The sequence below is a fragment of the Gossypium hirsutum genome, chromosome A02, assembly GCF_007990345.1.
Source record: "Gossypium hirsutum isolate 1008001.06 chromosome A02, Gossypium_hirsutum_v2.1, whole genome shotgun sequence".
Classification (NCBI taxonomy): domain Eukaryota; kingdom Viridiplantae; phylum Streptophyta; class Magnoliopsida; order Malvales; family Malvaceae; genus Gossypium; species Gossypium hirsutum.
The window spans coordinates 98,509,038-98,525,636 of NC_053425.1; the positions used below are offsets into that span (position 1 = coordinate 98,509,038).

General features: G+C 32.7%; 1 protein-coding gene across 1 annotated transcript; it reads left to right on the plus strand.

The window, feature by feature from the left end:
- Window positions 1-9,186: 9,186 nt before the first annotated feature.
- LOC107951697 (ATP-dependent 6-phosphofructokinase 5, chloroplastic) lies at window positions 9,187-15,634 on the plus strand. The gene is made up of 13 exons (XM_016886823.2): window positions 9,187-9,725; window positions 9,979-10,069; window positions 10,458-10,531; window positions 10,821-10,932; window positions 11,356-11,451; window positions 11,533-11,634; window positions 11,769-11,843; window positions 12,276-12,416; window positions 12,571-12,687; window positions 12,785-12,889; window positions 13,599-13,679; window positions 14,432-14,560; window positions 15,140-15,634. The coding sequence occupies exons 1-13, from the start codon at window positions 9,400-9,402 to the stop codon at window positions 15,305-15,307; spliced, it is 1,617 nt and encodes a 538-aa protein (XP_016742312.1). The 5' UTR covers window positions 9,187-9,399; the 3' UTR covers window positions 15,308-15,634.
- Window positions 15,635-16,599: the final 965 nt, after the last annotated feature.

Consider the following 16,599-nt stretch of genomic DNA (forward strand, 5'->3'; position numbering starts at 1 on the left):
GATGGAAATGGTTAGGGAGAAAACACTCCCCGTAGGGCGCGTTTTTAGCTGACTTATCTAACATTGTACGTTAGAACCTGGGAATCCTATGATAATTTTTAGACACTAGAACTCGAGAATCTCGAGTTAAAATTGCATGCCAAAATTTTTTTCTTCTCGCCTCCTCGTTTATATAAAGGGAAGTTTCCATCCCCTTACTCCATCATCTTTATCGCCCACCATCTCCTTTAAATTGTTTTTTCTTTTTTACATGTTGAAATTTCTAGATTTAAATATTTATTTCTCTTTTTCTTTGAGGGAGATATAGTCATAGTTTTAAGTTCTATTTGGGTTCACAGTGATGTCATGGAGATCTTTAACTTACAAATTTAATCTACCATGTGAAGATGGAGCCATCACCTGAGAAGCCGAAATTGCATTGCAACTCAAGGTCCCAGTTGACAGTGATTGTTTAGTCATGGATTGAAGTGTAACTAGGGCTCCAAGTTTACAAAGGTTGTGCTATCAAGGGATGGAGCAAAACTGGGGCCTTAGTTGACAGTGGTTATGGAGGCCTGACAACGAGTTGCACTTCATCAGAGGATGATGCTTTATAAAACCCATACAGAAGCCTAAAAAGGAAAACACAAGGGCCTTTCAATATAATGAAGTAATTTGTTTTATCCATCTTCATTAAAGGTAATGACCCTGTTACTATAACCTGTGATAGAGTTGAGGGCAACAAAATCTCTAGTGGGGACGAGTTATTGTGCGATGTAGAAAAGATTCAACATGAATCAGGGTGATAGCGGTTGTTTCACATTTCATCTTTTCTGCATCGCACAATAACTCACCTTCGCTGGAAATTTGTTGCCTCCAACTTCGTCACAAGTTATAGTAACGGACTTACCGCCTTCAGTGGAGATGGATAAAACAAATTACTTTATTATACTGGAAGGGCCCTACTGTTTTTTGTCTTAGACTTTTGTATGGGTTTTATAAAGCATCCTCCTTTGATGAGGTGTAACTCGTTGCCATGCCGCATAACCATTGTCAACTAAGGGCCTTAGTTATGTTCTATCCCTTGATAGCATAACCTTTGTAAACTTGAAACCCTAGTTACACTTCAACCGATGACAGTATAATCATTGTCAAATGGGACCTTGAGTTGCAATACGATTCGACTTCTTAGGTGATGACTTCATGTAACACCCTTTACCCGTATTCGTCGCCGAAATAGAGTAGGAGGCATTACCGGAGTTTACCGAATTAATTTTCCATTAATACGAGTTAAATACTATTCATTTACTAAAACATGTCATGGCGTCCTTTAGATGGGCCTCCAAAGCCCAAAACATACTTCGAGACCAAACCAGAATTAAATCGAAACCATATGGAATTTTTCGCAAAATCCCAAAGTTTTTTTTTGCTCAATATAACCCCTTTATTAATATCTAACCTTCCCTGTAAATTTTAAAACCGAGACCAATCCAACCAACCAATTCATTTCAATTAATTTGATACCAAATTATACTACTATTATAATTATACTATTTAACATATCCATCATTCTTTACTTTAATGTATATTTCTTAAACAAGTCTTAGTATTTATATAATCATCAAACCTTATACATGCCATATAAATCAAAAAGAAATTTACAAAAGCTACCGGAGATAATCTGGATAGTGTGATCCTCTGTGTTGATCCGATCCTCCGTATACTTCCATGTCAATCTACAAGAGACATTGATTACTCTCAAGTAAGCTTATAGAAGCTTAGTAAGTTCATAGGCATAAAACATAAATCTTACAAATATTTATACACTTATACAATATACACAATTATTAAGTTCACCTGTCAACCACAGCCATTGGTGAGTTCCCTTGTATAAACTTACTACCACTTATCCATTTCCTTTAATTCTTTTGGGCCCATTTGTCACATATCATTCTTTAACCAAATTAGGGAATGGTTACGAAAAATTGAGTACTTCACTTTCACTTTGCCATAGTATAACTATGGTCTTGCGTATGATCACTTATCACCTTTTGAAGTCATAGTCCTACCACGGTCTTATACTGGTCACATTTATCACTTGTCACTAATCAGATAAGTGTAGCTAAAGCTACCACTTATCACTTGTTACTGATCAGAAGTACTCAAAACCGACATTCCGCTCAATTTAATCATTTATTCAATTTTCGGGTTGTTATTTTATTCTCTATTTATCAATAAATATATTTCATCATACATATTACATTATATAATTCATAAAATTAACATATAATCATTAAACTTCAACCATATGAACTTACCTGGGTCGATTTGTAAAATTTGTGAAAGTTCAGGGACTAATCAACTACTTTTTCTTTTCCTCGACTTGCTTCGGGTTCTCAATCTATCATTGTAAAATTATTCACTTATCAGTATTGACTTCATCTTCAACCCGCTTATAAGTAATATTATCTATAATTTAATTATTTACTTATGTATATTCCAATGCTGTCCATCCGTATTATAGTCACTAAATTATTTTTATCTTTAGCTACAGAACTCCAAATTAGGATCCGCTAATTTTCCTTAAAACTAGACTCATATATCTTCTTATCATAAATTTTTTAGAATTTTTGGTTCAGCCAATAAGTACAGTTTATTCTTTAAAGTCACCCCTGTTCTGCTGTCTGACAATTTCGACCCTTCTTCACTAAAAATTAATTATCTCTTCATACAGAATTCAGATGATATCTATATTTGTTTCTATTGAAAATAGACTCATTAAGGATTTTAAAAATATAAATTTAAGCCCATAATTATTTTTATCCAATTTTTTATGATTTTCCAAAGTCAGAACAGGGGAACCCGAAATCACTCTTACATTGTCTGACAAAATCTATTATATCTCATGATCTACAATTCCGTTGCTTACATCATTTCTTCTATGAGAAACTAGACTCAATAAGCTTTAATTTCACATTTTTTTCATCTTCTAATTTTATTTATACAATTTATGGTGATTTTTCAAAGTTAGACTACTGCTGCAGTCCAAAACTGTTTTAGTGCAAATGTTGATTTCGATTTTTGCCCCAAATTTCACAGTTCATACAATTCAATCCTTGCTCAATTAATCCCTCAATGAAGCTAATTTTTCCTAATTAATGCTTTACCTAGACATTATAAGTTATTTCACAATTATTTAAATTCATAATTTCCACATAAAACCCTAACTTCAAACTCTTTCACCATTAGGTCCCAAACATTCACTTTCTATTCAATTCTTTCAATAAAATCAGCATATAAACAATTTAAAACTCTAATTCCATGCTAAATAATCATATACTTCCAGCACATATTCATAGCAACTTCCAATTTCTTTCATAGAATCAAAAACTAATGGATTCAACAAGTGGACCTAGTTGTAAAAGTCATAAAAACACAAAAATTTCAAGAAATAGTCAAGAATTGAACTTACTTTCAGTAAAAATATAAAAAAACCAGCTTAATAAAACCCTTATATGGTGTTTTTGCTGATGAGAATGTAGAAAAATAATGAGAAATCTAGATAATTCCAATTTAGTCCTAGGTTTATTAAGTAAATTTTGCAATATTTCAATTTTGCCCTTAATTCATCAATTTTCCTGCTGATTTCATGCCTCTTGCCGTCCAGCCCAAATAGATCTTGGGTCTATTTGCCTTTTAAACCCTCTTTCTTTTATCATTTAAGCTATTTAATCATTTACCATAATTTTACATTTGTTACAATTTAATCCTTTTTATTCAATTAACTATCGAAACTTTAAAATTTCTTAACGAAACTTTAATACTAACTTATTAACACTTATAAATATTTATGGCTCATTTTAAAATTTTCAAACTCTCGATATCTCATTTCCGATTCTAATTTTTGAAATTTTTATTTCTAGTACACTATTCGCTATTTCAAAAATTTTCCTAACTTCACACTTAACTTATATTCACTAAATTATTAATATTTTCTACTCATTTGTCGGATTTAGTGATCTCGAATCACTGTTCCGACACCACTGAAAATTTAGGCTATTACACTTCATACTCACATGGCAGATGAAATTTGTAGGTCACCGAGCTCCACGACATCACCGTAAATTCAAACTTACCTTAAAACTATAATAATGTCTATCTCAAATACAAGAAAAAAAATTCATAAACTCTAATTTCTAACCGAAAGAAGAAAAAAATAATTTTCCAAAAGTAACCTATACTCTGTAAATATAAAAAAATGGCCTAATTTCTTAAATTTTATAAAAAATGGCATATTTCATTAATTTAACCTTCATCGGTTACAGTTCTCTACTGTGATACTTATTTCTTTCTTTTATTTAAAATTTGAACAATTCAAATTAAAAATTTAAGACCAAAACTTTATCTATGTATATTCCTTGGAGCTCAAGCTCATACTAGTGAACTTGTTATGTTTCTAATTATAGCCCTTCTTCACAATGAATTCCTGCAGCAATTAAAGTAGTCAGATGTTGAATTTAAATATCATTATTTAGTAGTTATAATATGGTTTTTGAAATTGAATTGGTGGTCAAATTGGTTGGATTATTTATTTCTGATTCGATCGATTCAGCCTTTTTTTATCTTAATTTAGTGATTTGTACGATTTCATACATTAATCAGTTCTTTCCCTTGTTCCGAATTGGTATACTAATCGATTTTTAGTTCAATCCAATCTCCACCTCATTGATTTATAAATCGAAATCCATATGTATTTTGTATGAAATTGAATTAAAGATTGCTTCTATTGATACATTGTAAAAACTATAAATTATTGGTTTAACCATTTATATTATTTTTTTAAAACATTTATAAAATTTTAAGGCTTTTTTACCTTGATAATCCAAAAAATAAATAAAAACCATAATGGTATTCCCCTAGCATTTTTTACCAAAATGGGTTGAAGCGAACAATGTTGAATGGTGGTGCCTGAATGGGTGGCGGCACCACCCATTTTTTTTGCCAATCATTTAACCATCATTATCCCATAATTTTTTAAATAATATTTAAATGGTGGAGTGGTCATTTATGATTATACCAGTATGATTTAACGGGTTAAACAATGTCAAAATACGGGTTTTATACGGGTTAAAAAAATTTTTAATTGGTGGAGGGTGGTTCACTGGCGGCACCACTTTAAGAATAAAAAAAGAAATCCTCCATAACTGTCCAATCACGTCAGTCAGGCGGCACTGATTTGACCACCTATTACGGACGTGACTGGATAGTCACGGGGGGCTTTTTTTATTCCCAAACCCTCCTCTCCCCTTATCCCTATATAAAACAAGCTGGGACAGGGATCAACTGCTATTTGAGAAAGAAAAAAAAAAGCTATTGAGGTGAAAAGAAGAGGAGGCAACATGTGTGTTTAGGGTTTTAAATTTTTTGGAGTATTATTTATTTGTATGTTTTTCACTTAAGTACTATAAAAAAAACTAAATAAATACTAAGATGGTATATTTGAGATTTATTTGTATGCTTCTTACTTAATTAGTATAAAAAACTAATTAAATATTGAAATGGTATGTTTGAGGTTTCCAGGGGTTCTTTTAATTATTATTTGTTTAAGTTTTAAGGCATTAATTTTTATATATTATTAATATTTTATGTGTTGAAAATTTATTGTGTGATGCTATTTGAATGCATTAGAGATATATATTGAAAGGAACATATTTAGGGTTATATTGTTTGAGATATATGTTATCAGATGTTATTTTTTTGGTTATGTATAGAAAAATAATATTTTCGATCAATATAATAATAATGTTTATTTTTTGTGAAAAAACAATTTAGTATTTTTAAGAGAAAAGTTTGTGTTGGCAGGAACCATCAGTAAGCATCTATGTGTTTATATATATTTTTTGTAATACTAATTTTGAAACTTTAATTTATATATATGTACATTTACATGTTCTGCTTTGCATTTGTCATTAATTTTTTTTATTAGGATAAAAAACTATTTCAGAATTAAAAAAAATTAAGTTCATTGTTAAAAAAAGCTATATATATACATGCATGCTCTTGTATGCATTTTTGTAATATATCATATTTATATATTTGCTATTAATGAGTAAAAATGTTTTTTTTTTATTTTTTTATTTTTTTATGTAGTTGGAGATTTTAACCAATTTTATGTTCGCTATTAAATTACAAATAAATTACAAATGGTAGAAAATGTATTTTCAATATTTGTATATTGTTTATTTGTTTAGATGATTTTTTTTTTAAACTGCAGATATGTGTTCTTTGGTTAGAGAAGACGATCACGGGTATGAGTAAAGTGTCCGAACTGATGGTGCTTTGCTATCACTTACTAGGACGCTTGCCTGGTGATGTTAAAGATAATTTTATGAGTTTGAGATTTTCATGGTTGAAGGCAAATTTCGAAATTCTTAGCCCATTATCACGGTTCCATGGTACTTAACCACTCTCAGAAATGAGAATTCATTTCACTGTGTATATCATCCTCAAGTTTAGTCAGCCTTTACCTAAAACGGTATTGTTTTAGCTTGTATAATGCGTATGTATTTCGAAAAGGCACGTTACCTTTTCGAATTAATTTGTGGAAGCATTAAGAATATTTAAAAAATATGTTGAAACTGAAATTTACCCATGTTCACTACTTGTTTCCGCCAATTTGCATTCTTGTAGTCTTGGTGGAAGTTGGCGTCGATGTGTCGAATGCAGTAAACGGATCTCCACTAAACATCGGAACACCTAATTGCGTCAATTAGTCTCTTTAATCTATCAGATATGATGCAAATATTATTGTCTCTAACAATATTCGTATGCAAGTTCATCAGGAAGAATTTCCATGATTCCATATTCTCCGACTCCACAATGGCAAACACTATCGAGAGCAAGTTCTGGTTCTTATCTTGATCAACTATAATATGTGGGATTTGTGCATATTTTTCGTATAACCAGGTTCCATCAACTTGCACAAGCGGCCTACAGTGGGGAAAAGCCCGCACGCATCAAATGAAAAATTCTTCTTCCCGGTTGTAGTTGGTTGTCCGAGCTGTCATAAGGTCGTGTTTGTAATTCAACATAGTCCTTAGCACGAACTCCCGCATAGCGGCTATTCACCATTGTAGTTTATTGTACGACACATCCCAATCTTTATGCAACTGCTTCATGACCATCTGTTTAACTATCCATGCTTTCTGGTATGACATTCAGTACTGGAATAATTCTTACATTTCGGCAATCAGTACCGATACAGGAATGGTCGGCATGTCCTTAATCACTGACAAGATGCAGTTGCAGATAGTTTTCGCATCAAGTTTGAGGTGATCTTGTGTCATACGTGCAAAAGTGCATGTGTGAGGCCCAACAAATTTATGGATCTTCCACATTTGTGACTTCTGGATAAATGCAACTCGTACTTGCCAATTGCACCCTTTTGCCAACTTCCAACACACCTTAATATACAATATCGGCTTAAACACGATAACTTTGTAGTCAATCGACATTCATGCTATACCGTTTGATGGCAAATATGTAGTCTTCCTTGGTCGCGGATTTTTGGCCCATAAACAACTCCTTACGTTTGGGATCTGTGGCTAATCGGTGAACAGGTAGCATATTGGGATACTCAAGGAACTCAAATGCATGTGTCGTATCGGAATCTACAATCAACATGTGGGGCCCTAGGATCATTGTGTATGACAATGCCTCAAATTGGGTTCCTGACTGAAGATGCGTGAACATTTTCATTATCATTCGCGCCTTCATTGCCGATATCTTCTGGGACCTCATCTTGATCGGGATAACTATAATCTTCAACCTTATGATCAAAAGGACCATTATTATCATATCCATCTTCACCATCCATATCAGTTTCAATCACCATCTGATGTATTTGTAAACGGGGACTCAGGTTAAGATTATTAGACGCAGGTGGAACATTAAAATCGATGTTGAACCTGCGTACAGATGATCGCCTATCAATAGACACTCTCAGAACATCCGTATACGGATCTTGAACTCCATGTTCTTTAGTTAGTGGAATGACATCTTCAGCTGACTCTACATTAACTAACTCAGCAAACAGCTAAATCGGTTCAGTGTGGCCACTCTGATTCTGGCAATAAAATGCGACCATTGTATCCACTTCATCATCATCTACAAGTTCCATCTCAGTGAATTTGATGGGATTTGGCGAAACTGGAAATTTGTAGTATAGTTTCGAGATCCTTCTCTCACAACGTCTAACAATTTTTGCATTGATCCTTTTTTTCATATCATTAATCAACACATTTCTATTAAATCTCATAATTATTTGTTGGCAAAATTTAAATATACAAGTAATTGTTTTTGTTAAAATTACTCCATCGAAATAAACACATACAAAAAATTGATTATCCATCTTCAATCTAAATATGTAAAAATATTTAAACATAATTAAATTTCTCAATAATTATTTGAAAAACAAAACAAGATTCAACTGTAAAAAATTATAATAACAAAAATTAATCACTGTACAAACCTTACATATCTTTCTGACTTTTCTTCTTTGTTTTCTCTTCTACAAAAAAAAATTCCTTTCCTTTCTTCTTATCGGTTAGCTGCTACAACCATTCAGCAAAACACAAAAATTACTTCAACAATTCAAGAAAACACACAAATTGCTACAATTGTTCAACTCAAATTTATAATGGTCTGGTGCCACATGACAGTCCCTCCTCCCAATGGTGCCGCCTGACGGCCTCTCTCTTCTTTCTAGTGTCACCTGACATGTGCTCTCCAACCCTAGTGCCACCAATGAATGCCCCTCCACACTTTTTTACCCGTACAAACCCAATTTTGCCTGGTATAGGCGTATAATATAGGTACCGTTGCATATGGCCCCTCTACCATTTAAATAAGATTAGTTTTTTTAAATAAATTATTAGCTAATATGGTTAAATGATTGAGCAAAAAAAAATTAGTGTCTGACACCAATTCAGGCACAACCCTTTGGTACTGTTCACTTCAACCCATTTTGGTAAATAATGTCAAGAGAATACCATTTTAATATTTAATTATTTTTTTTGTATTATAGGATAAAAAAGCCAAATTTTAATCAAAATAAAAAAATTGAAAAGGTTAATATGGTCAAAGAAGTGGCAACTCCGTTGAATTTTAAGCCTCCTCGGTTTTATAAGCCAAAACACTTTGTAGTAGGTACGGCCAAAACCGGCTGCCGTTTTCGATTTGTCTGCTTTCTCTGTCTCCTCTTATTTTTCCTCCCTCCCTCCAAATACCCCGCTTTCCCAAATAAAAAAAAAACAAAAAAAATAAAATAAAAAGCTTTGAATCTTTGATCATAGACTCTGCAACCACCAAAACAAAAAGAGGAAAAAAGAAAGCTAAAAACTCAACTTTACTTGTCGTTTAATGGAAACTCTTTCCCATACGATCACCACTTCGGCTTCTCCGAAACTCCGCCTCCCTCGAAACGACAACGTTCACCGTCGTCTCCTCCGTTTCCGCCATGGATTTAGTTCCTTGAATCTCGGTACACTGAGATCGCAGAGGAGTACTAGTGGTTTCTTCAAGGTTGAATGTAGTCAACAGAGCTCGAAAAATTGTATCGATTTTAGTGATCCTGATTGGAAGTCAAAGTTCCAGCAAGATTTCGAAAGACGCTTTAATATTCCTCACATCACCGATACTTTCCCCGATGCTCAGTCGTTTCCTTCCACATTCTGTCTCAGAATGAGGTAAAAAAAAATTTCCTTTTTTCCTTTTTTTTTTTGGAAATTGTTTCCAGCTGATTTTCACTTCTTGAGAGTGTTCTTTTTTTTTTTACTCCCGAGAGTGAGAAAATTCTAAAATATTGTAGTTATTTTGGAGTTCAATGAATTTGATGGCATTTATCTTATTAATTATTAATTTATTTTGTAAAGTAATTATTTATTTTGAACTTAGCAAATAGAACTTAAATGATCTTCTTTTTTTTTTTTTTTGTTACAGAACTCCGGTAACTGAGGATTTTGCGGAAGGCTATCCGTCGGATGAGGAATGGCATGGTTATATTAATAATAACGATAGAGTGCTTCTTAAGGTAATATCTTTTCCATATATATGTATTTAAATTTCACTGATGTTTTGCTGAATTGTGTTATGGAGAATTGAAATTCTTACATGAGCTTATCGTTTAGAGCTTGGAGATCATGTTCAAAATTGATAATTTCCATGTGTTGAGTATCTGTTTGAAATGTGAATTCAAAATCACCTGAAATGGCTTAAATAATTTCAGGAAAGAAATTTACTTGTCTTGCTCCTTTAGAAGTAAATTCTGGTTTGCTTGTCTCTCTGTTTTTATCTTTATATCTTAAATCAAGATATTGGTTTAATTGTTCGAGCTCTGCAGGAATAATCTTTCATTTGCTTCGGTTAGTCGTCTGCATTTAGACTAGATTGGTCAAGATTCTGATCTTTAAATATTTCAGGTCATACATTACTCGTCTCCTACATCTGCTGGTGCGGAGTGCATTGATCCTAACTGTACTTGGGTTGAACAATGGTAAGCATAATTCTCTACTTATTTATAGGTTTACATAGACTCATGCATTCTATTGCATTCACTACAATACTTAATAATATGTGGTAAAATAATGTTATATTGCTTTTAATATTGTTTCCCAACTTTTGTATTGATCTAGTAGATTTTGTAACTTATATGTCCACTGTCATCAGGTGTCCACATTTGTTACCATGTTTTATATTCCCTTATCACTGTCTTTGTTTAATGTATGAAACTTTGTAGTTCATTTGGCAGTTATGATATTATGTAACATTACATATCATCTTAGGGTTCATCGTGCTGGGCCTCGAGAGAAAATATATTTCAAACCAGAAGAAGTGAAGGCTGCAATTGTTACTTGTGGTGGGCTTTGCCCTGGTCTTAATGATGTCATTAGACAGGTCAGCACCATACTTAAAATTTCAATTTGCTGCTGGCATGATTGTAATTACCAACAACAGCTACGCTATTTGATTCAACTCAGTGCTTTCATTGTTTGGTTATGTAATTGTTAACTGGTTTTTAATTTGTATTTCATGCTAAAATAAAAAATTCATGTTCAGTGTCTACTGACCAAGATTCTGGACATGCAATATGTCTCATATTGTTCTCTTGGTCAATAGATTTCAGTTTAACTTCAAAATACCATGTACCAAAGTTTTTCTTCTACTTTCATGGTAAACTGATAAAGTAGGATGAAGTAATGATGATTGGATATTAACACCATAAATACAATGTTAGATTAAAGTTTCATGTTTAGTCTGAAACCTGAATGCTTTAGTGTTTTTTGACCAATACATTCTTAAATTAATGAACTAGTGCAGATTGTCATCACACTGGAAATATATGGTGTAAAAAACATTGTGGGGATTCCTTTCGGTTATCGTGGATTCTCAGACAAAGGCTTGACTGAAATGCCGGTAAGCATTGTTTCTTAATGGTTTGTTAGAATATCGTGCTCCATCCTAGATTTTATATCGTTCATTTGGCGCTATTTTCAGCTATCGCGGAAAGTAGTCCAAAATATTCACCTTTCAGGTGGAAGCTTGTTAGGAGTTTCACGTGGAGGACCCTCTGTCAGTGATATTGTTACTAGTATGGAGGTACTCCTAACTTTTCTACTATTTGTCAGATTAACTTAGCCTTGCAGGAATTGTAGATTTTGAATTAAAATAGCCGGACTTAAAGAGGCCAAGTATGTATTGTTTTTCTTATATGTTTCCAAAATTGATGTCAGGAAAGAGGAATCAACATGCTTTTTGTGCTAGGTGGAAATGGTACTCATGCTGGGGCTAATGCTATTCACAATGAGGTTCATATCAGATACTTATTTTACAGTCTGTATCTATAGAACAATTCATTAATCTTGAATTTGGTATTTCCTTTATTTTTTACTATCTTAAATTCAAAAGAGGAACTCAGAGAAACTAAGGTGGTTTCTTTTTTATCCCTTGATGTCTTAAGCAGTGTTTATAATTTTGTTTAACCATTGGATTTAACTTCAAGGCAGTACAATGATTATGGGTAACTGAAAGATTCAGATTTATTTTCCATATTTTGTATTTCTAAGCTCTGTTTTTTTATTTAAAATCCACATGTATGAATAATATATCAGATCAGGAGGGATATTAAAGGATCTTCTGTGATTAAGAATTCCTGAGAATTGTCAAAATCTTCTGTCACAAATAGGGGGGTTGGCTTTATGTTTTGCTAAATCTATATATTTGTACACTTTTGCTTTCAGTGCCGCAAAAGAAAGTTGAAAGTGGCTGTTGTTGGTGTGCCAAAAACTATTGACAATGACATTCTGTTGATGGACAAAACCTTTGGTTTTGATACTGCTGTTGAAGAAGCACAACGAGCGATCAACTCTGCATACATTGAGGTATATCAGCTTTGATTACTTTGATATAAAAAAAAAAAATTGTTCTTTGACTTTTAGAATTCATGCATTGTGCAATTCTTTTCTACTTAAATGTATGTGCAAAACCTCCCTCCTGTCACTTAATATTATTTTTTCTCCTTCAATCAATTACAAGGCACATAGTGCTTACCATGGAATCGGTGTTGTGAAATTGATGGGTCGTAGTAGTGGTTTCATAGCCATGCAGTCATCCTTAGCTAGTGGACAAGTTGACATATGCTTGATTCCAGAGGTATTATGCTGACAGTTAACAATTAATTACAATCAGCTATGTCCATCACAGTTTTTAAATGCATGTTATTGATGCATCCAGATTATGCATTCTCTAGGTACCTTTCAATTTGCATGGGCCTCATGGTGTATTAAGGCATCTGAAATACTTAATAGAGACAAAGGGATCGGCTGTGGTCTGTGTGGCAGAAGGAGCTGGACAGGTGACTTAATATATATAGCTATTTGAGCCTTCTTGGAAGTGATAATTGTTCACAAGTTTGAAGTTTTAATGGTGTCTTGGAGTGGGCAAAAAACTTTCCCTTAGGGTGTCTAACTCAATGGCTATCTATATTGATGAAGATGATTTCCTTTTTGGTTTAACGATGTCTCCATTGTAATTTTTGGGCTTTTACTTGCTGCTGGTTTGGTTTATTGTTGCTTTCGTGTTTCAATTTTTAATCTGTTGTCTGTTCTATTGCTTCTTCCTTGCGGTTCTATTTGCAAGTTTTGGATCTTATCAATTTCAGTACCATGGGAATTATAACTTAAGGAGAATTCACTTGCTCTACTGCAGAGAATTTTTTTCTATATTCATTTGGCAATTTTGCAATGATGGTCCTTCTAAAATATATTTTGGTATTTTCTCAATTGTGTCATGTTTTGAGTTTGGTACGAAATCCATAGGTATTTAGTTGAAGGGTAAAAGCACCTATATGTTGAATTTTATTTCCCTTTCTAAAATCAGTATTTTCAAAAACAGGGATTAAGGTACCAGAATATTTCTCTATATTTGTTTGAGAAATTGTTCGTCTGCTTTTTTCTCTCTTTGGAGACTGAAGTATCAATTTTTAGAGATGTTCAAACTTAATAATATGATACACGTGACAAAATGTAAGTTGAGCATCTCTAAGATGCTGCTTTTTTGTGCAGAATCTCGTTGAGAAAACTAATGCTACCGATGCTTCTGGAAACATTGTACTTGGAGATATTGGTGTGCGCATCCAACAAGAGGTATTTCATTTTCTTTTTGTAGTTTGCACTATTTCTTACATTTGTTTGTTTGTAAACTCCTGGCTGAAGAAGTAAAGATGTGTTTAAGACATTTTTTTTATTATGTTAATCAATTAGTCCAGTTATTTGAATATTTCCTCATAAGTAACTTAGCATGTTCAAAAGGTGAGAGTGTTGCAGATTGCATGTGCACTGTCCTAGAGAGATTTGCTGTCTTTTTCAAGTTATGAATCATACCTTATTTAGTTGACTCGAATGAGGATTGGAATTTGGTATATATGAAGTTTTGTTTGTAACAAATTCTTGAAGGATCTCCAAATTGTTCTTTGAGTCTGATGCCTTACTCTTGGATCAAAAATTCCATTTTCTTGCACTAGATTGCTTGCAAAATAGTAATGGATTGCTTTTGGTTTGGTTATGATTATTTATGTATCAGTGCTGTGCATGTCTTATGGATAAATCAAACAATTGACCACTAAAATGCATTACTGATTGTCATCAGTTTATTGATGTTGGTTACCTTAATGTAGTGATTTTTACTGCATTTATATGTAAGGATCTTCTCTAATGTGGCTATTTTAAGACAATTGAAACGTTGTTGGTAGGTACTACCTCTTTTTAACTTTTGTGGTACTAAGAGATGGCAAAAGAAATCACATTCTATGTTCTTCCATTGGATGATTTATTTAAATTTTCTTACACTTGATGAACATTATGCAGTACTAAATGTTATTTCAATACCTTCCTACCAGACAAAGAAATACTTTAAGGAAATTGGCATCCCGGCAGATGTGAAATATATTGATCCAACATACATGATCCGTGCATGCCGTGCAAATGCTTCTGATGGAATTCTCTGTACTGTTCTGGGACAAAATGCAGTAAGTATCCATTTCTTTTATTCCCCTCCACTGTCCACGTGTTCACACACAATATGTTTTGTTTGAACTGCTTGTTGAACTTTCTTCTGCTTTTGATACGAGAAGAGATCTACTAGGAACTGATCACATGTATAGAAACCAATATTGCTTAGATGCAGACTGGTAAATGAGCTAAGATACCAGAAACCAGCAGTTATAAAATAAATTCTGTCAAGTAGTCTCGATACTAGAAACCAAGCGGTCCAGAAATATTAAACATTTATCTTAATTTTGCCACTTGGGGTATGCTCGGTTGAGTAGAAAAGTGGAAAGAAATAAATTTTGAGTGTCATTTAAAAATCTACCTTCACATTGAAGTCTAATTTTGGCCAACCAATTGCAAGCTTGCAACTTAACTAGCCTTTGCACGAGTCTTCTAGCATGTCACATCCTCTTCGGTGCACATTGATATAGGGTTGTGCAAGTTTGCCCGTTTGAAATTGGTTTTTGACTTTCTTGGATTGCAGGGCTGTTTATTATTCACATTTTACGTTTTCTACCTGTAAAATATGTTGGATGCATCCATGTATGTATTTGCAGGTCCATGGTGCATTTGCCGGATATAGCGGCATTACAGTTGGTATATGCAACACCCACTATGTTTACTTTCCCATTCCTGAGGTCATTTCTCATCCCCGGGAAGTAGATCCAAACAGCCGTATGTGGCATCGATGCTTGACTTCTACAGGCCAGCCTGACTTCATCTAAAAGCGGTTAGTTTAATCAAAAGAGGGAACAAATTTAAGTTTTGAAATTGTTCATTGAAGGTGTGAACAAGCCTTTAGAATATTTCCTTTTAGGCTGTAGAAGAAATAAAACCATGATAGCAATTGGTTAAAGATAAAAAGAAACGAACATCGGTAATAAAGCATTAGGGGGGATTACCCTATTATTTTGTTTTGAGGGTACCATTTTTGGCTGTTCAAGAAAATGAGAATGCAGTCAGTCAAACAGGGAATTGTTTCACGAACAATAGCAGTTGTAATTTATTGATTTCAGGACATTAAGATTTGAACAAACAATTGCATTTTCGAATTCTGCTCCATTTATCACACTTTCCTATAGAGCTTAGATTTTTTATTTATTAGATTATGCAATTCGTGTATCCTTATCGTATTAGTATATTATCATCTCATAATCATATTTGAGGCATTATATATAAGTTTTGTTATATTTTAAAATATTCAAGTATTCGTATTGCATCCTATTATTTTCACTTATCATGTTCTAATTAATATAGATTTTTTCATGTTTCAATTTTTTTTTAAATTTATGGTATGCGAGGTTTTTTGTTGCTTTGTTTATTTTTGGCATAATGATAAATTTAGGCTTTAACCTTATTTATTTTTTCATTTTGATCCTTATTTTTTTATGGCATTTTGGCCCTCAACCCTTAAAATTTATTCAAATTGCTTGCTTTTGGGAAAAAAACTAACTGAACTGTGAAAATTTTAACGATATTAATGTGGCCACTTGCGTGACAGTACATATATAATTCATAAAAAATTAAAACAAAATTATAAAAATATTTAAAAATCAACAAATTTTAAAATAAAATCATAAAAACATTTAAAAAATTTATCCATGTTAGTAGTGATGTGTATATAAAAAGTCACTAGAGTTGTTATGTCAATGGCATTAAAATTTTAATAGCTCGATCAATTTTTCTATTCAAAAGCAAGCAATTTGATTATATTTTAAAGCTTAAGGGCCAAAATGACCTTAAAAAAATAGAATAAGGTTCAAAATGATAAAATGAGTGAACATTAAGGGCTAAATTTTTTTTATACTTTTATTTTTCGATCCTTGTTTGTTAGAAGTTAATGAATAAAAGCAAACCAACATCTTTTAAAAGCAATGCTACTAAATTATTAGTAAGTTTATGTTTTGGTCCCTCAACTTCAGAAAGTTAGAACATGGTCACTAAACTATTAAAAAGTTTTCATTTAAGTCATTGAATTATTCGAAAGTTTTTATTTAAGTTATTGGGCTATCAAGTT

What these genes read in the sequence shown, in the direction of transcription:
- LOC107951697 (XM_016886823.2), top strand. Translation starts at nt 9,400, where the DNA reads ATGGAAACTCTTTCCCATACGATCACCACTTCGGCTTCTCCGAAACTC. An exon ending in ATATTGTTACTAGTATGGAG is followed by an intron (nt 11,635 to 11,768) that starts GTACTCCTAACT and finishes AATTGATGTCAG; the next exon opens with GAAAGAGGAATCAACATGCT. An exon ending in TCAACTCTGCATACATTGAG is followed by an intron (nt 12,417 to 12,570) that starts GTATATCAGCTT and finishes ATCAATTACAAG; the next exon opens with GCACATAGTGCTTACCATGG.